The sequence below is a fragment of the Cryptomeria japonica genome, chromosome 8 (assembly GCF_030272615.1).
Source record: "Cryptomeria japonica chromosome 8, Sugi_1.0, whole genome shotgun sequence".
Classification (NCBI taxonomy): domain Eukaryota; kingdom Viridiplantae; phylum Streptophyta; class Pinopsida; order Cupressales; family Cupressaceae; genus Cryptomeria; species Cryptomeria japonica.
The window spans coordinates 321,195,661-321,221,093 of record NC_081412.1 but is presented as its reverse complement, the minus strand read 5'-3'; the positions used below and the strand labels follow the sequence as shown (position 1 = coordinate 321,221,093).

General features: G+C 38.8%; 2 protein-coding genes across 3 annotated transcripts in view; one reads left to right on the top strand and one right to left on the bottom strand.

Annotated features, from left to right (window-relative positions):
• The window catches only part of LOC131061502 (uncharacterized), a 267,609-nt gene that overhangs the window by 107,731 nt on the left and 134,445 nt on the right, over window positions 1-25,433 (top strand). For both annotated transcript variants that reach the window (XR_009358652.1, XM_057995217.2), the window contains exon 6: window positions 12,036-12,077. Coding sequence is in view for 1 of the 2 variants with exons in the window: in XM_057995217.2 (XP_057851200.2) it covers window positions 12,036-12,077 (42 nt within the window). In the remaining variant the exon portion in view is untranslated. The remainder of the gene's footprint in view (window positions 1-12,035; window positions 12,078-25,433) is intronic.
• LOC131857314 (uncharacterized) lies at window positions 5,867-6,945 on the bottom strand. The gene is made up of 2 exons (XM_059209612.1): window positions 6,223-6,945; window positions 5,867-6,107 (listed from the first exon to the last, which is right to left on the bottom strand). The coding sequence occupies exons 1-2, from the start codon at window positions 6,858-6,860 to the stop codon at window positions 5,867-5,869; spliced, it is 879 nt and encodes a 292-aa protein (XP_059065595.1). The 5' UTR covers window positions 6,861-6,945.

Genomic DNA, 25,433 nt, shown 5'->3' with positions numbered 1-25,433 from the left:
TTTTGCATAGGGATCTTTTCTTTGTTCTATTTTGTAACCAAATCTTTACTTAATATATTTACAAGTGCAATATGCACATTTTATCCACAAAAAAAAAACTATAAAATCTCATTTGTAACACAATTTTGACTTTGGGGTGAAATCACCAAATTCGGCTAGGAGGGTTTTCGTCCTTGAAATTGGTATTGTTAAAGGGTTTTTGTCTTCAAGAAATATGAGAACTCAAGTATCACTTAGATGAAATAGCAAATATGAAATTGGTAGCCCTTTTCTATTCACAACTACCTCTTTTTATAAACTTTCTTTTTGTGAAAATAATATTAATATGTCCTTTTTGCTCCATATTCAACTTAATATATATTAAACATTATAAAGTGTGCAAAAAGGTCACCTTTTCCCCGCTTAAGCTTAATGCCTCCTTTTTAGCACAACTTAGTCACATTTTAAATAATTAATATAAGCTATCAATAGGAAATATGAATAGTAACTTTTGACAAGTTAATTATTTAAATTATCTTTCTGTTTTTCAATGCCAATTAGCTTACAAGGAACTATGGAAAATAAGCTGATGGCCAAATATTTAATGTCCCAATGTTGAAGTTCTCTTGTAGTACAGTTGGAGTTGACTCTCTAGGTTTGTGTCAGCCTCATCAAAGGACGACTTCTATGTCACTAGTGTGCTCAAATGGTTCAGTGGAGTTGTTTGACACTTTCTTGGAGGGATTTTGGACAATTTGTCCATTCTTACTATTTATAGTAAGTGTTAATTTGGACACCGTCTTGGTCAGTTGGCAATATTACTGTTTTGGGATAGTTAGTGATTGCTTAAATTGAAGATATCTTGTAGACTTATGTTGTTTAGAGATATTATCTTAAATAACATTAAAATACTAAAGTTAAAGTAAATATTTAACCAAACATTATTTAATTTAGTAAAGTGACTTTATATTGGTGGCTAGGGAGTTATAAGGTTTTAAATTATCAAACAAAGTGCTTACTTGAGGTGGGCAACACCATAAAGAGTTGATAAAGTTAAATTAAAAGATTGCAAAACCCTAATTAGGGCGTTGTACTTGGATGTTTTACAAAGACATTTTGGAGCTCTTTTTTAGTATGTTGAAATTTATTATTTTCTTTTTGGTGAAAAGCCTTGGGGTTTTGGAGATTGACAGTTTATCTTAGGATTCTGGAGGACGAAAACCCTTCCAAAGAATATCGGCTCCAGTGGTGAGAGATCCACCTTGGTCGATGCAGTGAGATTCACTTAGGGTCATAGTTTGTGTGGAAACGTATTTTTAGTTTTCAAATTTGAAGAGTTTGATAATTTGTTCAAGTTTTGCCAGGGTTTCCAATTTAGTTTGTGAAGTGAGTTTGAGCAATCTGTGTGTGTGCTGAAAGAGAAGATCAATAAATATTTTAGTATTGATTTTGGTGCCTTGGGTTTTGGCATATGATGCCTTTGCTAGACGATGCCCTTTAAAGGAGACTTGGGTGGATGAATTAAAATGTTAAGACTAAGTTGTCTCTGAGGGGATTTAATCGCTGCTTTTAGGAAAAGGGAATCATCAAAAGGGAAGCTGAAAGAGGACAAAAAAGCTTGGTGATTTGGACCTAAAGGAGAAGAAGTAGAAAAGACAATACAAAGGAAATCAAATTTTGTAGGAGTCCTTGTCGAATTTTTTTTAAAGGTTGTGTTTCTTGTAAAGGGTTGTGTAGAAGAAACAAAGGCTTGGTGTTGTGTTTAAATTTTTTGGAAGTGATTTATATCAAATCATGTATTGACTTTCCTCCAATGCTGTGTCTTGGTTTTTAGCTTGCAACTAAGTGATATTCAAAGATGACTTTGGCACTAGAAGACAAGAATGAATGAATACAAAAATTAAGGGTGAGGATGTGGCTCAAAGAACACATTATTCTATGGTGGGAACTTGATTTGGTTGCTTGTTAGCATTGCTAGCTGTTGGGTGATTTGTTTATTGAGGAAGTGGATCATACCACTAGCTACAATTACAAAGAGGGGACGAAATATGTTATATGTTAAGGAGAAATTGTGATATTTGTTATTTTGATAGAGACCTTTGAGGAGTATAACTTTTTTCTGTGTGCTAGATATTCTAGCTTGGTCAATTGACTACAGAGCCTCATCAATACTAAATTATTCGTTGTTTTCTAGGTGTTAATGGTTTCAAAGGTTGGAGGATTCTTGGTGTTAAGAGTTGCTGTGCTGTAATGCCCCCTTTTCTAATGCCCTAGTTTTTTACCCTAAAATCACAAATTCCTTTCAAATAAGAATTCGAAGATGGTTAGAGGTGCAACTTTACCAATTAGATCCTGATTGAGACCCCTCAATCATATTAGATATAAAATTGATCTTTCCTACTAGGGTTATGAACATTATCTTAATCATCATTGTAGTTTATATAATGTGCATGTGGATTTCTTGAAGGTTCTACCCAACAACGCATTGTCATTATGGAGCACCACTTGGGAGATCATACAAGGTGCCTTGAGTCGTTCCATCCAGCCCAGGAGCACGGAATGACATCCATTATTCGGCTTCCTAGCCCTACTTGGGGTGTCTCTACCGGAATGGCTTCCTAGCTACTTGCATTCCTCATATGTATTATCTCCCCTCCATAATGGGACGGCAGATTGGCTGAAGCTCTAAAGGAATCTTCATCATCATTAATTATGCATGTATACATAAATACATACATATATCTGTATATATATACATACATACATACATATATGTATATATATGTATATACATATATATATATGTATACATACATAAATATACATAAATATACATAAATATATATACATATATATATATATATACGTATATAGTAATATACATATGTATATATATGTGTATATATCTATATATATATGTATGTATATATATATATATATACATGTATGCATATGTATGTATGTATGTATATATACATACATACATATACACACACACACATGTATGTATATATATATATATACTTCACATATCTCTCTCTTTCAAATCTGTATGCTTGAACTCATTGATATGCTCATATATCTCTTATTTATTTTCCTTAGTTTCATTATTTTTTTCTATTCCCCACACACTCTTCACATCTACATTACATATTTCTCCCTATATATATATATATATCCATTCCTTTATGGATGACAATATGCATCAGACCCAAATACTCATCTAATGCACAGGGACTGTATGTTGAATATTATTCATGTATTTAGGTTCCCTTTTAATCCCTTTCAATGCTTATATAAATCTTATACTGGTTATATTTGAATATATATTAGTGTATGTCAAATATACTTCACATATCTCTCTCTTTCAAATCTGTATGCATGAACTCATTGATATGCTCATATATCTCTTATTTATTTTCCTTAATTTCAATATATATATATATATATATATATATATATATATATATATATATATATATATTTGTGTATGTATGTATGTATGTATGTATGTATACACCAAAGAAACGGGACTCGGACTCGGCGTCAGACTCGGCTCCAGACTTGGCTGAACTCGGGAAAGTGAAAAACTCAAAAAATTTAGAGATTTTTAAAGATTTAAGACTTGTTTCAGACACCCTTTATTGAATACACCTTAAAGACACAAAAACATCATTAAACTCGGCTCATTTGATTACATACACAAGTATACATCAATCACATAAGCATAAACGCAAATTGTAGCTAAAGAAAATAAGAAACATAGATATATAAATATTGTCAAATGTATACAATATTACAAAACTCATGGAATAAAAAATCCATGTCATCATATGATCATCATCAAATGTTTCATACAAATACCAAAGGTAAATAGTAAATACTAAATACAACTACAAGTGTACAAGCCTATGGCTCAGAGGGCCATGCACCCTCTCGCCCTGGCCCCCTGCGAAGGCGTTTAAAGTAGGTCCTGGATGATTCAGCAGCCATAGTCGCTCCCCGTGACACCATGCCATGCTCACCAACATCAGGAACGGCTGTGTCATGCTCACCAACATCAGGAACAGTTGTGTCACTTTGAGTCTCAGTATTTCCTGTCTCTGCTCGTGCTCTCTGCTCCTCCTCTGCCATGGCTACAGCCTCAGCCTCTATATCTACCTGGTCGATCCAATCAATGTCATCATCACTAAATACAGCTGTAGGAGTCCTAGGAGCTGTCTGATTCTTGTTGGCCCACTCTGCTTCAAGATCAACCTCATCTAGAATGATAGGAGACATGTCAACTGTTGCATTCTTTCTCATTCTCAGGCGGAGGTTGTAGTGAACAAAGACGAGATCATTCATCTTCTCCACAGATAATCTATTGCGCCTCTTGGAGTGTATGTGCTCAAACATACTCCAATTGCGCTCACAACCTGATGCGCTGCATGGTTGGCTCAAGATACGAATGGCCAACTTCTGAACATTTGGTGTCTCTGGGCCAAAAAAGTTCCACCAATGATCTGAGTTTGAAATGAGAAAAATAAATAAAATCAGTCTCACTCATGAACTCATTTAACAAGTTACAATATAGTATTGAATAAAACTAAAATTAAGCCTAACAATTTATTTTTACCTGGCATCATAGTTGTCCTACCGTCTTTGGCGACAGGACGAGAGAAGGTCTCCCCTTGTGCATCTGAGAACATCTGTAGCTCTCGAAAAAGGTCTATCTGAGAAGTACCAGCAGCTCCCATCTTCTCCATGATTGCATATAGCCCATTAAGGACCTCCGCATCAGCCTTGAAAGAAGGGATACAACGGAATGCCGGATTCAGTTAATAGGTTGCTGCATGGATGGGCCTATGTAGCTGATGATGCCATCTCCTATCAATGATCTCCCAAATGAGACCATACTTGCTCTCATCTGCTCCATAGACGAATCTGATGGCCTCCTTCGCCCTATCCATGCCCTCATATATATAGCCCATTGTGGGCTTATCTCCATCTGCAACTCGCAACAAAACCACCAAGGGCTTAACAAACTGCAAAATTGAAAATATTGTGTAATTTAGAAAAATGAGCAAATAAGAGAATACATATAATAAGTTATAAAACATGAAGCTAAATTGTAGAATTTATAAAAAAATTACCTTCACTATCTCATCACAAGGGACCCAAAAGCCTTGCTCATCAAAAATGCAGTCTGCCATCTCTATCCCTGCAGGGGTGGTAGCATAGGATGAGGAAGACCACTCCTCACCAACAATCATACGTCTCAAGGCAGACTTAGACCTAAGCATGGACTGCAATGTGAGGAAGTTTGTGGCAAATCTTGTGATTCCTGGACGATGCAACTCCTTCTGCTCTGTGTATTGTCTCATAAGAGCCAACACCCATGAATGATTATATACAAATTTGCAGACATTTCTTGCCCTTTCTACACATCTCTTGACCCATGGGATTTTTCCAATATCCTCCAACATGAGGTCAATGCAATGAGCAGCACATGGAGTCCAAACTATAGATGGGTGCCTCTCCATCAATAGTCTACCTGTAGCAACATAATTTGTTGCATTGTAAATTGTAATTAATGGAGGTACAAACTACAAGATAGTAATTAATTTGCAAACAAAATTAGTTTGTAATCAAAAGTTTAGCCGCAGCAACATAATTTGCTGCATTGTCGGTCACCATCTGTACCACGTTCTCCTCACCCACATCTTCAATCACCTCCTCTATCTGCTCACATAGGTAGGTGGCATTCTTGCAATGGGCGAAGGCATCAATGGACTTGATGAAAACGGTGCCCCCTGAAATAAAAAAATAAAGCTAGGTCAATGATCATTCAATAAACCATTAGATAAAAAATAAAAAATTAAAGACTATATGAAACTAAAATTAATCAATCACCTGTGGAAGAAACAAGAAAATTAAGGAGAGTTCTATTTCTCCTATCCGTCCAACCATCAGTCATGATGGTGCAACCTTTAGTGCTCCATATGCGGCGTTGTTCATCTAAATCCTTTTTCACATCATCCACCATTTGAGACAAAATGGGTCCCCTCAAATCACTCTCACTAGGGGCTTTGAACCCCGCCCCGCATATGGTAATGGCATCAACCATTTGTTGCCAATAAGGAGACCTGTCGCAAAGAAACTCAATGAGATAAGTTAAGTATAAAAATTCAATGAGATAAGTTAAGTATAAAAATTAAAACAATCAAAGTTATCAAACATAAAAGTTAGTAAAACATTCACCTGGCTACAAAGAATGGAATACAACTGTAGCTCCAAAACCTGCCAATTGCCATTTTAGCAGCATCATGGACCTCCTTGTTCCAACCCATGCCCTCAAGCAACGGTTGGGACCCAGTAGTAGTGCGAGGCACAAAGAAGGAATCCAACCTAGATTTATGAATCCTAGGTCCAATGGTAACATTCCCACTACAACTACTAGTGGTAGGAGCATGAGAAGTGGCGGTGGCACTGCCACTTATAGAAGCAGAAGCAGAAATGGAAGCACCAGCAGTAGCAAACTGAGTGGGACGATATGGAGGTAAGGAAGAAGGGCCTCCAACACAACCTAACTGTGTCCCTCTTCCTAAAACTGTCTCTCTCCCAATGGCCGCTCGATCCTCCTTTTGTTTCTTTTTTCTTTCAATCTCCTCAACCATTACATAACAATCACGTACGGCCTCAGAGACTGTTTTTAGGCATGGTTTGGCATCATGTCCATGCACACCAGCAATATGGTATTTTAGCCTATATATACCTCCATGGAATATTGTTTTGCAAAACATACATTTTGTTTGCCCCTTTCCTTGCCCTGGAAAATCCTCATGATATTTCCAAGCAGGGTCCTTTCTCATGGGGGGTCTAGAAGCTGAAGTAGACATTTTAGGATAGTTTTGTGAAACTTGAAGTTGAGGCAAATAATAAAGTGAAGTTTGCTGCAATAAAACATTACAAATACAAAATAAAATTAATACATACATTCAAAAAAACTAAAGTAGGGTTTGTAAATTTTATTTTTTTTAAAAAAAATTTACAAACCCTACATACAACTCTACATAGTACAACTACATACTACATGCTACATACAAATTACAAACATACAAAAGATCTTGCATACAAGAAAATGTAAAACTTTCAAAATAAATGAATAGAAAATGGAATTTATGCATACAAGAAACAAAATAATGTTCAAAAAAACAATCTTACCTCTTACAACAAGCTTGAAATGAGCTGCAAACTCTTCCTATCCAACTCTTGATGCACCAAATCGAAACACAATGCAGCTCCAATGTGACAAATTGAAGAAAACTTGAGCTTCCTCCTTGCTGGTTTTTCTTCTATGCACCCTTGTTTTTCTTCCCAACTCACTTTACTCTTCCTTTTTTTGCAAGTGAATGAAATGAAAGTCACTTTTAGGGCTAGAAGACAATTAACATTAAAAAACGGATTTAAAAAAACTTTCCAAACTAATTTTTTTTTGCGTTTTAACTTATGCCAACGCCGGCCGAGTCCAGGGCTCGGGACTTGCTGAGTTTGGCGAATTTGGGCCTAATTTTTTTTTGCGTTTTAACTTATGCCAACGCCGGCCGAGTCCAGGGCTCGGGACTCGCCGAGTTTGGCGAGTTTGGGCCAAACTCGCCAACTCGGCGAGTTTACTCGCCAGACTCGGCCGAGTCCGAGTCCGAGCCCCTGGGACTCGGCTGGCCTGACTCGGACTCGGACTCGCCGAGTTTGGGCGATTTCGGGCGAGTCCCGTTTCTCTGGTATACACACACACACACACACACACACACATATATATATATCTATATGTATATATGCATGTGTGTGTATATATATATATACATATATACACACACATATATCTATATGTATATATACATGTGTGTATATATATGTATACACACACACACACACACACACATATATAGATATACGTGTGTGTGTACATACATCGTTCCTGCATTATGCATCAGATCCAAACACTCATCTAATGCACAGGGACTGTATGTTGAATATTATTCATGTATTTAGATTCCCCCTTAATCCCTTTGAATGCTTATAGAAATCTTATCTACTGGTTATATTTGGATATATATTAGTGTATGTCAAATATACTTCACATATCTCTCTCTTTCAAATTTGTATGCTTGAACTCATTGATATGCTCATATATCTCTTATTTATTTTCCTTAGTTTCATTATTCTTTTCTATTCCCCACACACTCTTCACATCTACATTACATAATTCTCCCTAAATAACCTTTACTTGGCAATGGAAGGTTGTGTCCCTTCCTGGGTCACCCTTCCTACGAGGGTGGTGTCCCTTCAAATACCTAACCTAATTGCTGTTGTTAACATAATGAAATTGCTGTCTTCAATTATTATTAGGATCACTGCTTTATTTAGAATGAGATCCCTGTTTTATAATTAATGACTGCTGCCCCTAACATCTTACTGATTTATAAAGTAATCGCTGCCTTATACAATTTCCTAACATTTATCTCTGCCTCTCTTGAGGTAATCGCACTTTTGTATCCTTAAATACACGCCCTTGTCATTATTAAAAAGGGGAAGTCGGCCCTAAAGCAATTTAATTTAGTTTAAAACACAACCAGGTCAGCCATAAGTCTAATTTTATTTATCTTGATTTGAGTCGGCCCTCCTTGGTCATCCCAAATGTTAATTACTTTTATGCTGGGTCGACCTCTTACATTTGCTTAATCATTTATACTTAATCATGTAAATCTGAGACTAGGTTTAAAACTGCTGCGACTGGGGTTTAGGACTACTGTGACTGGGGTTTTAAACTGCTGCGACCAGGGGGCATGACATGGGCACCTAGATTGCCTTCTGGGGGCCTGATATGCTTGCTATAATGTCATCAACCTGTACATGGGAATTAAAGCATTGTCGCAGTATTTTTTTTCTAATTGGTAAGGGGCTGAAGGCGTTAACGCTTTTGACTGGAGCTATGAACTAGTGAGGCCACATTTTTGAGGGACCTCATCCTCAGAGATGTTTTTTGCCATTCTGTGCGCATGGCATCTCCACCTTATCACTCCGTTGCACATGCATGGCAGCTCACCCTTATATCTCCTTTGTCTCACACAAGCAAAACCATATCTCTCCGTCACCGCGTGCAGACATCACCTTATCTCTCCATCGCCATCGTGCAGGTATCTCCTTATCTCTCCACGGTGGCAGTGTCCTGTCCTTATAACTCCCATCCATCGCACACCACCTCTGCCATCGGCTCCTTCCACATCAGCTAGGTATCTCCTTATATCTCCATGCTGGTAGTGTCCTCTCCTTATAATTCCCATCCACACTGCCTCTGCCAGCAGCTCTGTCCACATCAGCTAGCGTGAACCTTGTCAGAGGCTCCTGTGGGATGAAAGGCATGAGTTTTAAACTTGTGACCACCCTATCAACAGGGCTCGTGACTTACTGTCACGCTGCGGGGTCATCCCCAGCAATGTCGCAGTATTGAGATAATAATATTGAGCAAGTATAGTATTGCTGAAGGTGACTAGGCGTATGGAAGATAGCTCCTACAGAAATCTGAGTTTGAAATGTGCTTTATTCTGTTCCTGTGCGTGGAGGAAATGTGGTAAACAGTCTATTATTAATGCTGCAGTTTGAAATCTGAAGATTGAATATAATATTTTGTTGTTATTCAAGCAAAGGTCAGAAATGATCCCTCCTTTTCTGTAATTTCCAAAAATAATCATATAAATATTTCAGTTTGCAACATTTGGTTTGAATCTCGTTTACTCCTGAAGTTTATTTATGCTCTGTCTATTGTCTGTTGTGATCTGAGACCTTTCAACTTGGTATTACCAAATGGCAAATAAACTTAAATCCACAACTGCCAAAAAACACTGGCATCTACATACTTAAGGAAGACAAACTGATAATTAAAAGCAGAGCCTTCTTGCTAAGTGTTTGATATAATACCTAAAAAGAAAACATTGGGAAGTTAGCTTGAAAGGAGCAAAAATTTGGTCTGAAACGGGGTAGGCATTACAAAATAATTGTTTACGTGCGAGAATGGAACATTACAGTGGTGACGGGGAGGGGGATTATGTATTTAATGTCAAATAACTTTGTAATGTTTTGTTAATGCCCGACTATGTACTAATTACTTGTTGTCTTTTGGGTGGTTGTTAGTAGTTGTTCACGGTTGTGTTCTACTTGATGATTGTCAAGCACTTTAAACATTCTTCTCATAGTCTGGGAAGGTGGTTTGATTGTATAACAATCCTCAATGGTCTACATTTGGAATGTTCAAGCATTACCTAAAATAAGTATTCGTTGGTTTCATGTACAATTATCTGGTATTTACATTTATGTCATTTATATTGCAACTTGTAGTCTTATAGTTTGGCAGTAAACACTTGCATCCCTAGATTTGTTACTGGTCAATCTTCATGAGTTACTTTTTAACTCATTGATTTAAAATTTCTAATACTGCTTCTTTTAAAGTTTTTTCTTTCACATAGAACCCTTTCCGTAGTCATCATATCTTGCGTTTTCTGCAAAATAGGGCTATACACCCAACGTCACATCACAAGATAACTCAAGGATGTTATCTTTTACAATATCCACAGCTTGAGAAATCTGGCTAGAGGAAAGTCCTGTTGGTTAATTGATTTCCTTACAATTTATTCTCTACCTTTGCTTTATAGAATCTGTAATTCCTTATTTGCTTGATGTACCCTACTCAATTTCTGATTAGTTATTGTGTTTGGGAAGATTGGTTTCCATCCTGTCCCAATGAAATCTTTTTGTTTGGTCAGATTTGACATTACCCTAGGATTACACTTTAAACAAATGGCGTGACATTTCAGCCCACTTCAGCTCACCGAATACTTTAAAAAATAAATCACTGGAGAGTACCAAGCCACAACTGTAAATTGAGATGTACCACAATCTAGATGGAACAATATTTATAGAGAATAAAAAGTAGAGCTTGTTTTTGAAGATATCTTTCCCTTTTAATTTTATTTTCCATTGAAGAATTGGGATTCAATTATTACAGATTACCACCTTCACATTCCTTCTTTTCTCTTGCTGTTGTCTTCACCTACCACTTCCACCTGAAATGGTGCACTCTTATTGTCTTGTTTTTCCTCCCCATTGATAGTGGCCATGTAGTTTTTCTAAGAAACTGATCTTTCTTTGATGGTTGGCATTCCTTCTTACTATGGTTTTAGGTTTCTAGGTTAGCCAAAGACTAAAGGTTAATGAAATAATTTCCCTCAGTAATTGAGAGTTGAGACCCTAATAATCTTATCCATTTTCTACATTGATTGTAGTTGGGCTTGGGTTGATTTTGTTAAGGGCTGTATTCAAATTGGTTTTGTTTAGTCAATTAAATTTTATGCTATTATGAGTTGCAATTTTTTTTTGAAATTTTTAACTTCTTGTCTGGATGTCTATATCAGAGCGCCATTATTCCACACTTCCTTGACTCACAAGTAGTATCAATGTGCGATGAGTTGTAATTCTAACTTATGTTGGCCACATTCAAAACCATGGAAGGGGCTTGGAAGTGCTCCATCTGAGGTTGACTTTTTATCTGCCTTATTTCAGACTTAGAACTCCAAGTTTTGCTCATCAGAGTTACAGAACTTGTAAGATAAAACCCATTATGAGTTAAATGAATTCATCTTGGTTCTCATCTCCATCTCTGGGCTACAATACAAATACTTGTCTTCCTATTTCACCACTTTAGCCCAAAGTATGGAATTATGAATATTTTATTGTTGGCAAACCATCTGTCTTGCTCATGCCCATGTCAATCCTTGGTTCCACTTAGTGCTGGATCCAGGATGTTTATATGAATTACCTTTCTAGAAAAAGGTTGATGCAAACTGTTTGTGGTTTGTACTTTGTTTGGAAAGTAGTATAAGTTTGATGCAATGTTCAATATATGATAGCATTCATGTCATATTCATTTATATATGGAAGTAGAAATTCTGTAGATTTAGGAAAGGAATAATTGTGTTCAGTTTGATAATGACATTAAGGTGTATGGTGGTTTTATGCAGCATCTGTGAAGCATATTTCAGCAAGTGTCCGGCAAAAATAGGGTATGGTGCATGTTTTGCCTTTCTTTTATTGCATCATTGCCTTCAATGAGGTAATCCATACTGAAATTTAATTTGTAGATTAGACATTCATGTTAAGAATTTAAGAAGTTTGCATTTCCACTTTCAAGAATTGAGCAATTTCTGTTAACAGAAGTTTCAAAAGTTAAAACAGGTCCTGTATATTGCTTTTATTTCACATTGTTAGTCAGTTGGATTAACAAAATGTTGCCTCATAGGCATTCCAACCTAAAAACTGTTTGCTCACTGTCAAAAGCATGCAGTCAAAGGCATGCAATGGAACTGGGTTGTGATTCTCATCCACATGCAGTCTCATTCTTGTTATGGAAGCTCCAGTGTAGATAAGGGAGAAGGCATGTTTAAGATCTCTAGGCCTCTGGACAGTATGAATCAAGGAACTTCTGTTCTCTTGTGGGAGATTATAAGTGTGATACTTATTAATGATTTTGATTCACTTCTTCAAGTTGTTTCTTTTCCATTTTCTTTCTATTTCTAGGTAGTAATATCACACGATGACATCTTGAGGATAAACACCATGACCTCCATATTATCAGTCTGCAAAATTGGGTTTTTGGTCTTTGTGTCCAAAGTTCAAACCACTTGAACAAGTGAATTAATTGCTTGTTTTAAATTCTTATTCTTGTTGGAGGCAGAGAGGGATATGAAATTAATGATCAGTGCCTTTGTCAGTTTTTTTGAAAGATGTTAGACTCTTGAGTTTCAAGAGAAAACATTTGGTCATGATTCTGATGGCAAATACTAAGAATTTTGCTCATGAAGGGTCTTGACAATGCCTCTTTTGTTTGGTGGTGCCTCATGGCTAAACTTTAGCCCTTGTATCTGTTGTAATCTCAACTATCTACTTTTTAAAATCTAAATTTTAATTAAAAAGCATTAGGATTGTGTGTTTTCCAAACTTTTATGCAAGAACCATTCTGTAATGCTGCAGAACCATGGAAGTCTGAATCAAATTCTTGACATTCCTACCGTCATGTTTTACCATTTGGTTCCCATTTTGTATGCTTGATGCTGATCCCTGTACAGTACTTGGAAGTAGGAGGTTTGACTCATGCAGTAATAATAGTATCTTGTGACAATAATTCAAAGCTTGCGAAGAGAAGAATGTGAAGGTCAAACTCTTAATGAGCTCAAACTCCTGATCTAACTTGTGATTTAAATCTTTATTCAAAATTTAATCATTACATATGTTGATCTTGGAAAACAATATGATAGCATTTTAATTTGTCCCTTTCAAGACAACACAAAATTGAACAGTGTGTAAGGATAAACTAATAAAGCCTAGAACCTATGGAGATGACCTCTAACTTTTTACAGTATGTACAAGATAGATCTTTGGATTTTGAGCACATAGGAAACAAATAAAAGAAATGGCCTATCTTTTAGTTCCTGGGCAAGGGCACAAGGCTTATCATACTTGAGAGATTTTGTATCTTTTTTTGGAAGTATAAACTGCAATAGTTAACAAACACTCATGCTATCTAAACATAGAGAGTAGAAAGTGTGAGTCAAGCACATAAATTAGAACTGAATTACACACAAAAGGTTAACAAATTGAATGAAGGGAATCGTATAGAAAGCTACAATCACCACTTTCACAAAATCTGCAAGAGAAAACCTGCACTCTTCAATAAAATCAATTTGATTTACTTAAACTACACATATAAATGATCACACAAAAGATTGAAATGTAATCTTATTGTAAAATAGGTGTAGAAGTGACTATGAGGAGATCTACATGAAAAAAACTCCTTTATAAGTGTTTATAATAGCTTATTGTTTATATGATAAATTAATAAAAACCATCTCTAGTTTCTATGCTAAGAATAGTTTGTTTGCATACAGAGCAAGCCTTAAATAATAAAATCTAAAACAAGAAAGCCCCAAACCTGATGTATTTGAATACATCTTCTGGAAGATCATTTTGTAGTATTGATCTTCTGTTAATAACCAAAAATAGCTGTGATTAATCTCGGAATAGTAATCTTCCTATAATAAAAACTGCCGAAAACAGCTGTGGCTGAAAATAACATTAGATGGAAATAGCAGTCTGATGCTTGAACTGCCCCTATCGGTGAATCTGATGCTGCTCCTTCATTCTGACCATGATGAATTCTAATGAGCATTGACAATTGGTCAAACATTTTTGGTGACTTGAATATGAGAAGAACTTCATTGAATCCTCCAGCTTACAAGTCTCAGTATTTGTTAACCCTAAAATACTTCATAGATGACCTCCAACAATCTATCTTTTGTTTGATGAGAACTTCCTTAGGATCTTCTTTGATAGGAAAAATAATTACTGACCTTGAAGCCCCTTGGATGAATAGCGAATAAAATGGTAAAGCTGTAAATGCCTTATAAGATCAATGGTTTCAACTTGCTGAAAGCTACTATATATGGAGATCAAACAAGGATGTGTCAATGCTTAACCCTACTGAAAATGCTTGAGAATCTTCTCATTTTTGAAGACTGAATCTTTGGCCAAGTTGCTGTGTAATGTTCCCTTTCTAGGAGACAGGCAGATGAGCATGGTTGGCCTATTATCTGGGTTCCTGTAGATCAGCAAAATGGTTAGGGGACTCATTTTCAGGGGCATAGAGCTTTGCAAGGGTTCTGTGAACTATTTTGAGAGTTTATATGACAGTTCCTACTTTTTAGGGAAGTCTCCTATTTTTTAGGGAGAACGGACAGTTGGTCTGTAGGACTTAGGTGACATCGGTGACCACAGTGCTTAAGACAGAATTCAGATCTGAGTCCTGGATTGCATTTTATGAATAAATAAGGATATAACTGCAAGTATGTCATTGCGGGAGTCAGAGAAGAACATAGTCCGGCAGGTGCTACAAACAACCGTACCCATCAAGGTGGCAGACCTTCTTCAAACTATGCCGCAACTGAGAATGGCAATTGCCAACACAATCAGTGACGACACAGTCTTCCAGAACCAATGTAAGCCACACGAGGAGGAACTGACGGGAAAACCATCAGCCGAAGGGAATGAGTCCAGTGATCCAATGTTGTTGACGGTGAGCATCGGGAGGAAGCCGACAGTCGTCAAGATGGAAATAATGGGGAAGAAGTTGACAAACACCATTGTCAATGGAGGCTCGGGAGTAAATGTACTGCCAGAAGACACATGGAAATGTCTGGGGAAGCCGAAGCTTTGGCCGCCAACCTTCCACTTGGTAGGTGCCGACCAACACGACATCCAGCCGTTGGGAACATTGATGGCACAAAAAGTAATCATTGGGACACAACAATTTTTCTTGGACTTTGTAGTTATCCGGTTATAGAAGAAGGCATACGATGCACTCCTCGGGAGGGGATGGTTGGTTACTGCCAAGGCGAATCATAATTGGAAGCGAAACACACTCTCGATCAAGAGTGATGAGAGGAAGCATGCCATTGACTTGAGGAACCAGACGGTGAGTGAAAAATTGGCACCCTCGGACTCTGAGTTCTGAGGGTGGAGAGTTAGGTATGGACGGAGGAAGGAAAGGCATGAAACCCAACGATGAAGGGGTGCTCAAACTAGAAGATTGCTCTGAAGATGAGACGAGTTCTCTTAATGGATTATTCCATTGGCAGATGGAGGATTATGAAGTTTTCCACCCCGACTGTAACATGCTACAAATTGGCCAAATTGAGGAAGTACAAAGTCCGTTGTACGATATTCATCTGTGCACATCCGACATTGGTGTGTCTGGGCTGTACGAACAGTTACCAAGTGAGCCTGTACCGTATGAACAAAGGCCGCTGAGTGGGAATGGGGAAGTATCTAAGGTGTACGAAGAAGATTCACAGGGCGAGGATCTAAAATTGGATGCTATAGAGCCTAGTGGAGATGCCCCGAAGAAGTTAATACTATATGCTAAATGGTTCACATCAGCCGAAAGCAATTCAGCTGTACGGTTCAGAGCAAACAAGAGCAAGTTGGCTCCTAAGGGTCCAGGTTGCGTCGACGTGATGAGGTTACCACACGAAGCTAAGAGCCCTAGCTACACCGTACAAACTAGAGAAGCCGAGTGTTGGAGATCCGTATGGTCAAGGGAGAGTCGGGGAAGCAAACTTGACAGCAGGACAAAATCGAGAGAGGTAAGGAACATTCCCATCCAACCACAAGAGAAGTCGAATCCGTACAGTGCAGGTGAAGAAGCAGAAATACCGTACATTGTACGGTCAACAAGTATGGTCGACACACAAGCGCAGAGCACCATTCCGTACGGTAAGGTGAGGAGTCAGTACGACGTACATCATAGCACCATTCCATCCGGCGCACGATAGAGCACTATTCCGTACGGCATAGCTCACCCGTACGACATACCTAGTTCAATCAACCCGTACGACGTAGCTCACTCGTACGTCATACCCAGTTCAATCAACTCGTACGACGTAGCTCATCCAACCATTTCATATGGAGTAGTCCATTCATTCAACCTGTACGACGTACGACATAAACTACATAGAGAAAAGGGTACGGTGTACGGTGAAACCGTACAGAGGATATGGCACAGGAGGCATCGTATGACATACATGGTAGCCGTACGAACATTGTACATGAGGCATCGTATGGTATACAGGGATGCAATCAGGAAGAAGTCGTTCGACCACGCTACAGGTACGGCAACCAAAGGTGGAGGCCGTACGGCAACCAAGAAGAATCCATACGGACCATAGCAGGAATACCGTACGGTCAAGGAAGCAATATATCAAAAACTCGAAGGCATCAGCTTTGAGTTGGATGAAGAGAGTCTCAAGCCACACACCTATGCATCGTACAACCAAGAGAGAAGCACAAGTCTTGTAATGTCCCTACTAGTCAGGGATCACTGTCCTGCAAAACAGACTGTTAGAATGCAACAAATATATATATATAACGAATCTAATTTGCAATTATACTTCAATTACTTAATTAAAACTAGTCTCAATTCTTATTTAGTAAAAAGGATACGAATGCAGTACTGGGACATGCCCTTAGGCGGTTGTAATGCCTGCCTTCTTGGAACCCATCATGGTTCCAAGCCTTACCAGGAAATCGATGGATAATTCGATTCCTGTCTTGGATGTAATATCTTACATCCAAGCCTACCAAGGAAGATCATCATATATGATCAATTCCTTGCCTTGGATGATACATCTTATCATCCAAGTCTACCAGAGAGGACCGACCAGATTCGTCTCTTCTTGGGTGAGCTTTTGACACCCAAGCCTTAACATATATGCTTATGAATACTCAGTATATACTGCCTACCAGGGATTATCATAATCCCTGAATTAGGCTAAGGGAATTTCCTCCTAATAGCCTCCATCATATAGCCACATTATTGTTATTCATATAACATTCTATATTTCATTATCATTTTTCAATCTATAATTTATGCCTACATTTACATATTCCTTAATTCCTATTATTGATCCTATATACATACAAATATTCTACATACATACATATATCTATTGCTACATATGAGACAATACTGTTGTAAAACTATAACTTTGTCAAAGAGACAGATCCTTTATAAACATATGTGTGTGTGTGGCACACACATCCACACACATATATTCCTTTAGCGTAAGACTTAACCACTTACCTCCTCGCAGACTGTTGGCGCAGCTTCTCTGCTTCCCGTGCTTATTCCTGTCTTATATCATATTCAGTTCATTCCATTCCCCATTCCATTTGATCCCTCTTCCCTTTTATATCCCCCAATATGAGGGAGAGGTCACACCTCTTCATCATGTATGCCCTTTGGGAAGAGATACACTCTTTCACCATTAGCACCCTTTGAAGGAGCCCTTTGAAGGAGTGCAACTCTTCATTAATTCTACCCTTTGAAGGGATACAAACTTTCACAAACAGATTTGCATTTCCATCCCCCCATGTTCCCCTCTCAAATGAGGTTCTCTTCTCCCTTTTATATCCCATGTTTGAGGGAGTCACAACTTTTCATTTCGTGCCTTTTAACTATTCATTAAACTTAACTAAATTATAATTATATTATTTTAATTTTTTTTCTTTTATATTTTAATTTTATTATTAGTATTTATTATTAAATCTTGCTTCAAAATGGAGACATTACAAGTCTGTACAAAAGAACAAGTCAGAAAACACAATTCCCATACAAGAGAATGCATCTTGATCAGAATTTTGACTTCATTGGCCTCGTTCTTGACATCTTAAAAATGCAGAAAATTGATGCACACCATGGAATTCCGCGTGGACCCTGCGAGGGGTGCTGCCCCTCGACCCCGCAAGGGGCTCTGCCCCTTGACCTTGCTAGGGGTGCTGCCCCCAGACCCCCGCAAGGGGCACTGCCCCTTGACCCTATTGGGGGCGTTGCCCCAAACCCCTATTTGATTTGGTAGGTACACTACAAGTTGGGGTTGTCCAATTGATGTCGCTGTTTGTCGTTATTCTTCCCGAATATTACTTGATGTTGCTTGTTGTCTGGAAGACGACTTTTTCTTTTGGGGGAATGATGTTGTCGGCATAAATTGCCTATTGTTATGTTTCATAATATTTGTTATCCGACAAGGTATTAATTAATTGTATTGAGTGGGTTGTCAGTCTTGGGTGGTTATGTGTCGGTTGGTTGACGGTTGTGTACCTCTCGGCAACCGTCGGGTCCTTTAAATATGCTGTGTACTGTCAAGGAAGGGGGATGGTATTGTTGGATCTAGTGTAATCCTTGGCCGGCCATCTTTGGTCTCTTCTCTGTAATAATTGAATGTGCGAATAAAGATATATTTTCTGCCGTGTTTGGTATGCATTGTCATGTACATTATTATTTCCTGTATTTAATTTACCAGTTGTACCAGCAAACAGTTATCTGTTGTTAATATTAAATAGCATTTGACTTGACCCGATTTGTTATCGGTTGTTAATATTAATTGGCATTTGTCTTGACCCGATAGTTATCGGTAAAGCGCTTTAATGAAGTGATGCCTATGAACCGATCAAGACATGTCTTGATTAGGCATGTCAAGACATATGTCCGGTCAAGGCATGCCTTGATCAGTAGGCATTACATATAAGTATATGCTGTGTGAAATGCTGTAGCAATCATTGAAATTAATCAATGTCATCTACAACAACTTGCAAATAAGAAGCAACAATCAATAAAACAGTAAAAGAATTTCTAAATTCCTACAACTTAGATTTGAACATAAATTTGAATATCATTTACATGGTATTAGAGCCACATTGATCGAACCTAAGGCATTCAAATTTGAAAAGTTCAAATCGAAGATATAAACATCACATTTTCCATGGCTAATGCTATCAAATTTGAGGATAGACTTGAAGGAGGCGATAATTTCTCAGCATGGAAATTCAGAATTAAGATGATTCTAAAAGAGAATAAAGTTGAATCATTTGTAAGAGTTGAATCTAAAGAACCAGAGAATGAACCTGACAAATCGACATGAATTGAGGGAAATGAAAAAGCCATGAAGATCATAGTCGATGGAGTGAGAAATCACATTATGCCAATAATAACAAAGCATGAGACTGCCTACCATATGTTCAAAGCACTCGAAAGTGCAGTCGAGATAAACAATGCAAGTAGAACCCTGGCTCTAAAAAGGGAAATAAATCATATAAGTATGAACAAAGGAGAGTCAATCAATGCATACTTTATGCGGATATCAGCCCTAAGGGATGAACTGGCAACGCGTGGATATGGGATCCAAAGCAAAGAGCTAACACTCATTGCTCTAGATGGGTTGCCTAGTACATGGGAAACATTCGTCCAAGGCATTAGTGCAAGGGCTAAATATCCTAAATTTGAAAGGCTAAGAGCAGATTGTCTTCAAGAGGAGTCAAGGTTAAATAAGAAGTGGATCAAGCAAAAGAACATAGATGAAGATCTCCATGTTCTAAATACCAACTCCAACAAGAAAAGCAAGAAGAAACATTTCAAGAAGAGAAAGAACCGACATGAGAAAAGGTCATCTAAGAAAGACAAGTCACATTCAATGCTTTAGGTGTGATCAATATGGACACTATGCAGAAAAATGTCCTGATAGAATCAAACAACAAGCTACATTTGCAAAAGTGAAAAGGGAAGAATATGACTCCGAGAAGCATGCATTCTACTTTGCCCTCTCTAGCCAAGTATCCAATAAATCTAACACTTGGATCATTGATAGTGGGTCTTCAAGACACATCACTGGGTATAGAGAATTATTGGATTCCATGTTAGAAGAAATTGATGAAGAAGTAACCATTGGTGATGACTCTGCACATCCAGTGAAAGGCGTCGGTACCTGCACCATTAAGCTGAAAATAGGCATGTCTCTCCAACTCACCGGAGTCCTATTTGTTCCTGGCATCAAGAGGAACTTAACCTGCACTTGAAGATGATGGGTACAGAATAACCTTCATGAATGGTAAAGTTCTAGTATGGCCACAAAACTCTTCCATCAAGAAGGTTATAACCCTAGGGCATAGAAAAGGCTATTTGTACGAGGTATGTACTGAATCTAACCTAGTTCTACTTCATGAAATTGCAGACTCTAATGAAATTTGGCATAGAAGATTAGGTCATTTAAACTTTCGTGCTTTATGTTCAATGGAAAAATTAGTAACTGGGGTGCCTAAGTTAAAACAATACCATTCTGGTACATGTAAAGGGTGTGTCCTAGGCAAAAATACTAAGAGTTCCTTTAGAGTAGTTCTAGGAAAACAAGCAATGTTTTAGAACTAGTTCACTCTGACCTATGTGGGCCAATGTCTGTACCATCATTAGGAGGGTTCCTATATTATGTAATGTTCATTGATGACTTCTCCAGGAAGACCTGGATCTACTTTCTGAAACGTAAAGAATTTGAAGAGATCCTCAAGAGATTTAAGGAATTCAAATCTCTCTCTGAAAACTCTTCCGGAAAGAAAATAAAAATCCTAAGGACTGATAATGGGAGGGAATATACCTCAGACATTTTTAGGGAATTTTGTAAAGAAGCTGGGATTAAGAGGGAGTTCACTGTCCCTTACAACCCCCAACAACATGGGGTTGCTGAGAGGAAAGATAGAACCATTGTAGAAGCAGCCAAAGCCATGCTTCTTGATCAAAACTTAGAAACTCATCTTTGGGCAGAAGCCTCCGACACTGCTGTATACATACAAAATAGATGTCCTCACTCCCACATTGAAGATAAAACTCTTGAAGAAGTTTTGACAGGGATAAAGCCCGATATTACTCACTTTAGGATATCTGGATGCCCTGTCTACTTTCATATACCTAAAGAGAAAAGAACAAAACTAGAACCCTCTGGAAGAAAAGGAATCTTTGTTGGATATAGTGAAACCTCTAAAGCCTACAAAATATTTGTGCCTGGACATAGCAATATTGAACTTAGTAGAGATGCAATATTTGAAGAAGACATAGCCCTCAAAAGGGCTAAATACTCTATTGAGTCAGAAATCTATGCTCCATCTTCAAACCTAGAAGAGGATCCCACTCCTGAGATTCAGAGGGAGTGTTCAGAAGAAAATGAAGTACAAATTCCTCCCCAAGAAATCCCTAAGAAAAGACCTCTATGGGTTCACAAAACAATGGAAGATGCAAGGGACTTTACAGCTCCTTCAGGGACTTTTAGAGAAAGTAAGAGGCCTCGAAGATTCGGTAGCTATGTAGCCCTAATGAATGATCTCTCCAAATCAGAACCCTCTAGTGTACCAGAAGCTCTTAAACATCAAGTTTGGAAAGATGCCATGTTTGAAGAATATAAATCCATCCTAAACAATGATGTGTGGGAAATTGTTCCTAGGCCAAAAGGGAAATCCGTTATTTCATCCAAGTGGCTATTCTAAATCAAACATGCTGCAGATGGTAGCATAGAGAAACATAAAGCCAAATTTGTAGCCAGGGGGTTCTCACAAACAGAGGGAATAGACTATGATGAGACATTTGCTCCAGTTGCTAGATAGACCTCGATCAGAGTAGTAGTGGCCATTGCAACAGCCAAAGGTTGGAAAGTCCATCAAATGGATGTAAAAACTCCTTTTCTGAATGGGAAAATTGAGGAGGAAGTCTACTTAGAACAGCTAGAAGGGTTTGAGATCTGCAATGCAGAATCACATGTGTGCAGGTTAAAGAAAGCCCTATATGGACTAAAACAAGCCCCCAGGGCTTGGTATGAAAGAATTGACACTCATCTCATGGGATTGTGTAGGATTTTGCCAAGATCAAGGGCACAATGAAAAGCATAAAAGGAGAGACAATAGAATGACAAGAACAAAACTGTATTCTCATCAATATGCAAATGATCAACTGGATTAACCAATACAATGAATATAGGCCTGCTTATATAGGAAAGGCCATATGAATGTACGAGCACACAATTATGACATGTGGCTCAATGAGAAACAAGGGTAGGTAAGAAATACTAGGGGTAGGTAGGAGAAATAATATAATAATCCACAAGAGGTGGATGACCCACCGAATGTGGAGTGTAACAGCAAAATAAGACCACAAAAGGTGGAATTTCTCCTACAAGCTCTATCCCTATGTGCACACTTCCCTGAGTGTCTCAAATCCAAACTACGAAGAGATGCATTATCCTAAGTTAACTTAAGTGTAATAATATCCAAAATGAATATTTATTTACACAAACACCCACCCTTAAGTGCAACTTAGGGGAATGAAGACTCAAGTCAACAATGCAAGATGGGTCCCGGCTACTAGGCCATGATAGGTACCCATGTACAATATGCAAATGCAAGCAAAACCATGCAATGCAATCTCTCACAAACGGAGAAAAGGAGAAAACCCAGTGGGAAAAAACTCCCCCCCAAAAGAGAGATGAATGTACAAAAGACTCTCAAAGAAGAAGGACAAAACCTCAAAGAGGAAAAAGTCCCCCCCATAAGAGAGGAAGGAGAAGTCAGCTGACCCCCCCTAATGACACATCCCGCACCCCCAAGAGAGCTTGCAACTGTTGGAAGTTACTCTCGGTGAAAGGTTTGGTGAATATGTCAGCAACCTGCTCTGCTGTAGGACAATACTGCAAATCAATGACCTGCTCCTGAATGAGCTCTCGAATATAGTGGTTATGAATCTCGATGTGTTTGGTCCGCTGGTGCTGGACCGGGTTCTTCGAGATTGCAATAGCACTCTGATTGTCGCAATGTAGAACTGTCGGCCGTGGAGTGGTGAATCCAAACTCTGTGAGAATCTGCTGGAGCCAAATGGTCTCAGTCGCTGCGTTAACAGCGCCTCGATACTCAGCCTCAGTCGAAGAGAGAGCAATAGCATGTTGCTTCTTGCTCTGCCAACAAATGGGGCCCGAACAAAGGTGAAAACTGTAACCGGAAGTAGACTTACGATCATCAAGATCGCCAGCCCAATCGGAGTCTGTGTAACCAACCAAGCGAAGTCCTGTGCCTGCTGCATAGTGAATCCCATAGTGATGTGTACCTTGGATGTAATGAAGGATGCGTTTGACGGCTTTCCAATGAAGCTCATGTGGTTCCTGCATGAAGTGGGAAACAATGCCAACTGCAAATGAAATATCAAGGCGTGTATGGGTCAAGTAGATGAGACTACCCACAAGCTGACGATACAAAGTGGCATCAGTTGGTGGAGAAGAACACTGAGCCTCAAGCTTGACTCCTGAAAGAAAGGGAGCCGGGGCAGGCTTACAATCAGCCATATGAAAGCTTGCAAGTAGATCAAGAGCATACTTGGGCTGCGTTAGTGTAATCCCGGAAGGTGACTATGAAATCTCTATCTTGAGAAAGTAGTGCAAAAGACCCAAGTCAGTCATAGAAAATCTGTCATGCAAAGTAGATTTGACCCTGCTAATGATGGATGCGGTACTCCCTGTAATGATCAAGTCATCAACATAGAGCACCAGTATCAAGTGAGAGTCATCCTGTCGCAAAATGTAGACATTTGGATCGGAATGACACCTGGTGAACCCTGCGGAGAGAAGAAAGGAATCCATCTTGGTGTACCAAGCCCTGGGGGCCTGCTTAAGGCCATAGAGAGATTTCCTTAGTCTGCAAACCAAGGAAGTATCCTGGATGAAACCCTGTGGCTGCTCCATATAAATCTCCTCATCAAGATCACCATGAAGAAAAGCATTCTTCACATCCATCTGATGTACAACCCAACCATGAGCTACAGCAATAGCAAGTGTCAAACGAATGGAGTTCATCTTGGCTACGGGTGCAAAGGTCTCAGTATAGTCAACACCTGCTACCTGGGAGAAACCTTTCGCAACAAGCCGAGCCTTATACTTATCCACACTACCATCCGCTGCGAACTTGGTCCAATAAATCCACTTACATCGAACCATCTTTCTCCCCTTAGGGAGATGGACTAAATCCCATGTGTTGTTCCTCATCAAGGAACTATACTCTTCCTCCATAGCTTGGTCCCACTCAGGAACCCCTGATGCTTCCCTAAATGTCTGTGGATCGGAAGCGGTAGCAATGAATGCATGTGGTAGATCCTGATGCTGTGATCGAGTTCTCCATGTATCTGAAGGATCCCCAACAAGAGAACCCGCGGACTCAAGTGTCTGTCGAGCCCAACGAGGTCTAGGTGGAGGTGGAGAACGAGGCTCCTCAACTGCAAGTGGACCCTGCGGAGGTGTAACCCTACGAGTCGGAGTTGAAGGAGTCTCACCATCTGAATCACTAACATCACTATCCACAATGGAGCAAGGTGGAGGAGGTAGAGAGGCTAAGCTAGGAGAGCTTTCCTCAAAGTGAACACTCCTCTCAATGAACACCTCATGTGTCTCAGGATCCATCAATCTATATGCCTTAACACCCTCAGGATATCCAACAAATATGCAAGGGCGACTCTGAGGTTCCAATGCCTTGTGTTTTTGTGGAGGTATGCGAGCCCATGCTGGACACCCAAAGACTCTGAAATGTCTCACAATCGGTTTCCTACCAGCCCAAGCTTCAAAAGGAGTAATACCTTGCAAAGCTTTGTGAGGAACCTGATTCTGGATGTGTGTGGCACAACTGATAGCCTCTGCCCAAAAAGCAGGATCAAGAGAACGTGCATGTATCATACAGCTAGCCATTTCTTTGAGAGTTCTATTCTTGCGTTCTGCAACCCCGTTCTGCTGTGGAGTGTATGCGACAGAATTCTGAAGATCAATCCCCTCAAATGTACAAAAATCCTCAAGTCTTTTGTTCACATATTCCCTTCCATTATCTGTGCGAAGAATCTTGACCACTTTCCCTGATTGCTTCTCCACACAAGTCTTGAAGTCCTGAAATCTGTCAAACACTTCACTCTTATGAATAAGAAAATAGACTCAAGTGAAGCGGGAGTAGTCATCAATGAAGGTGAG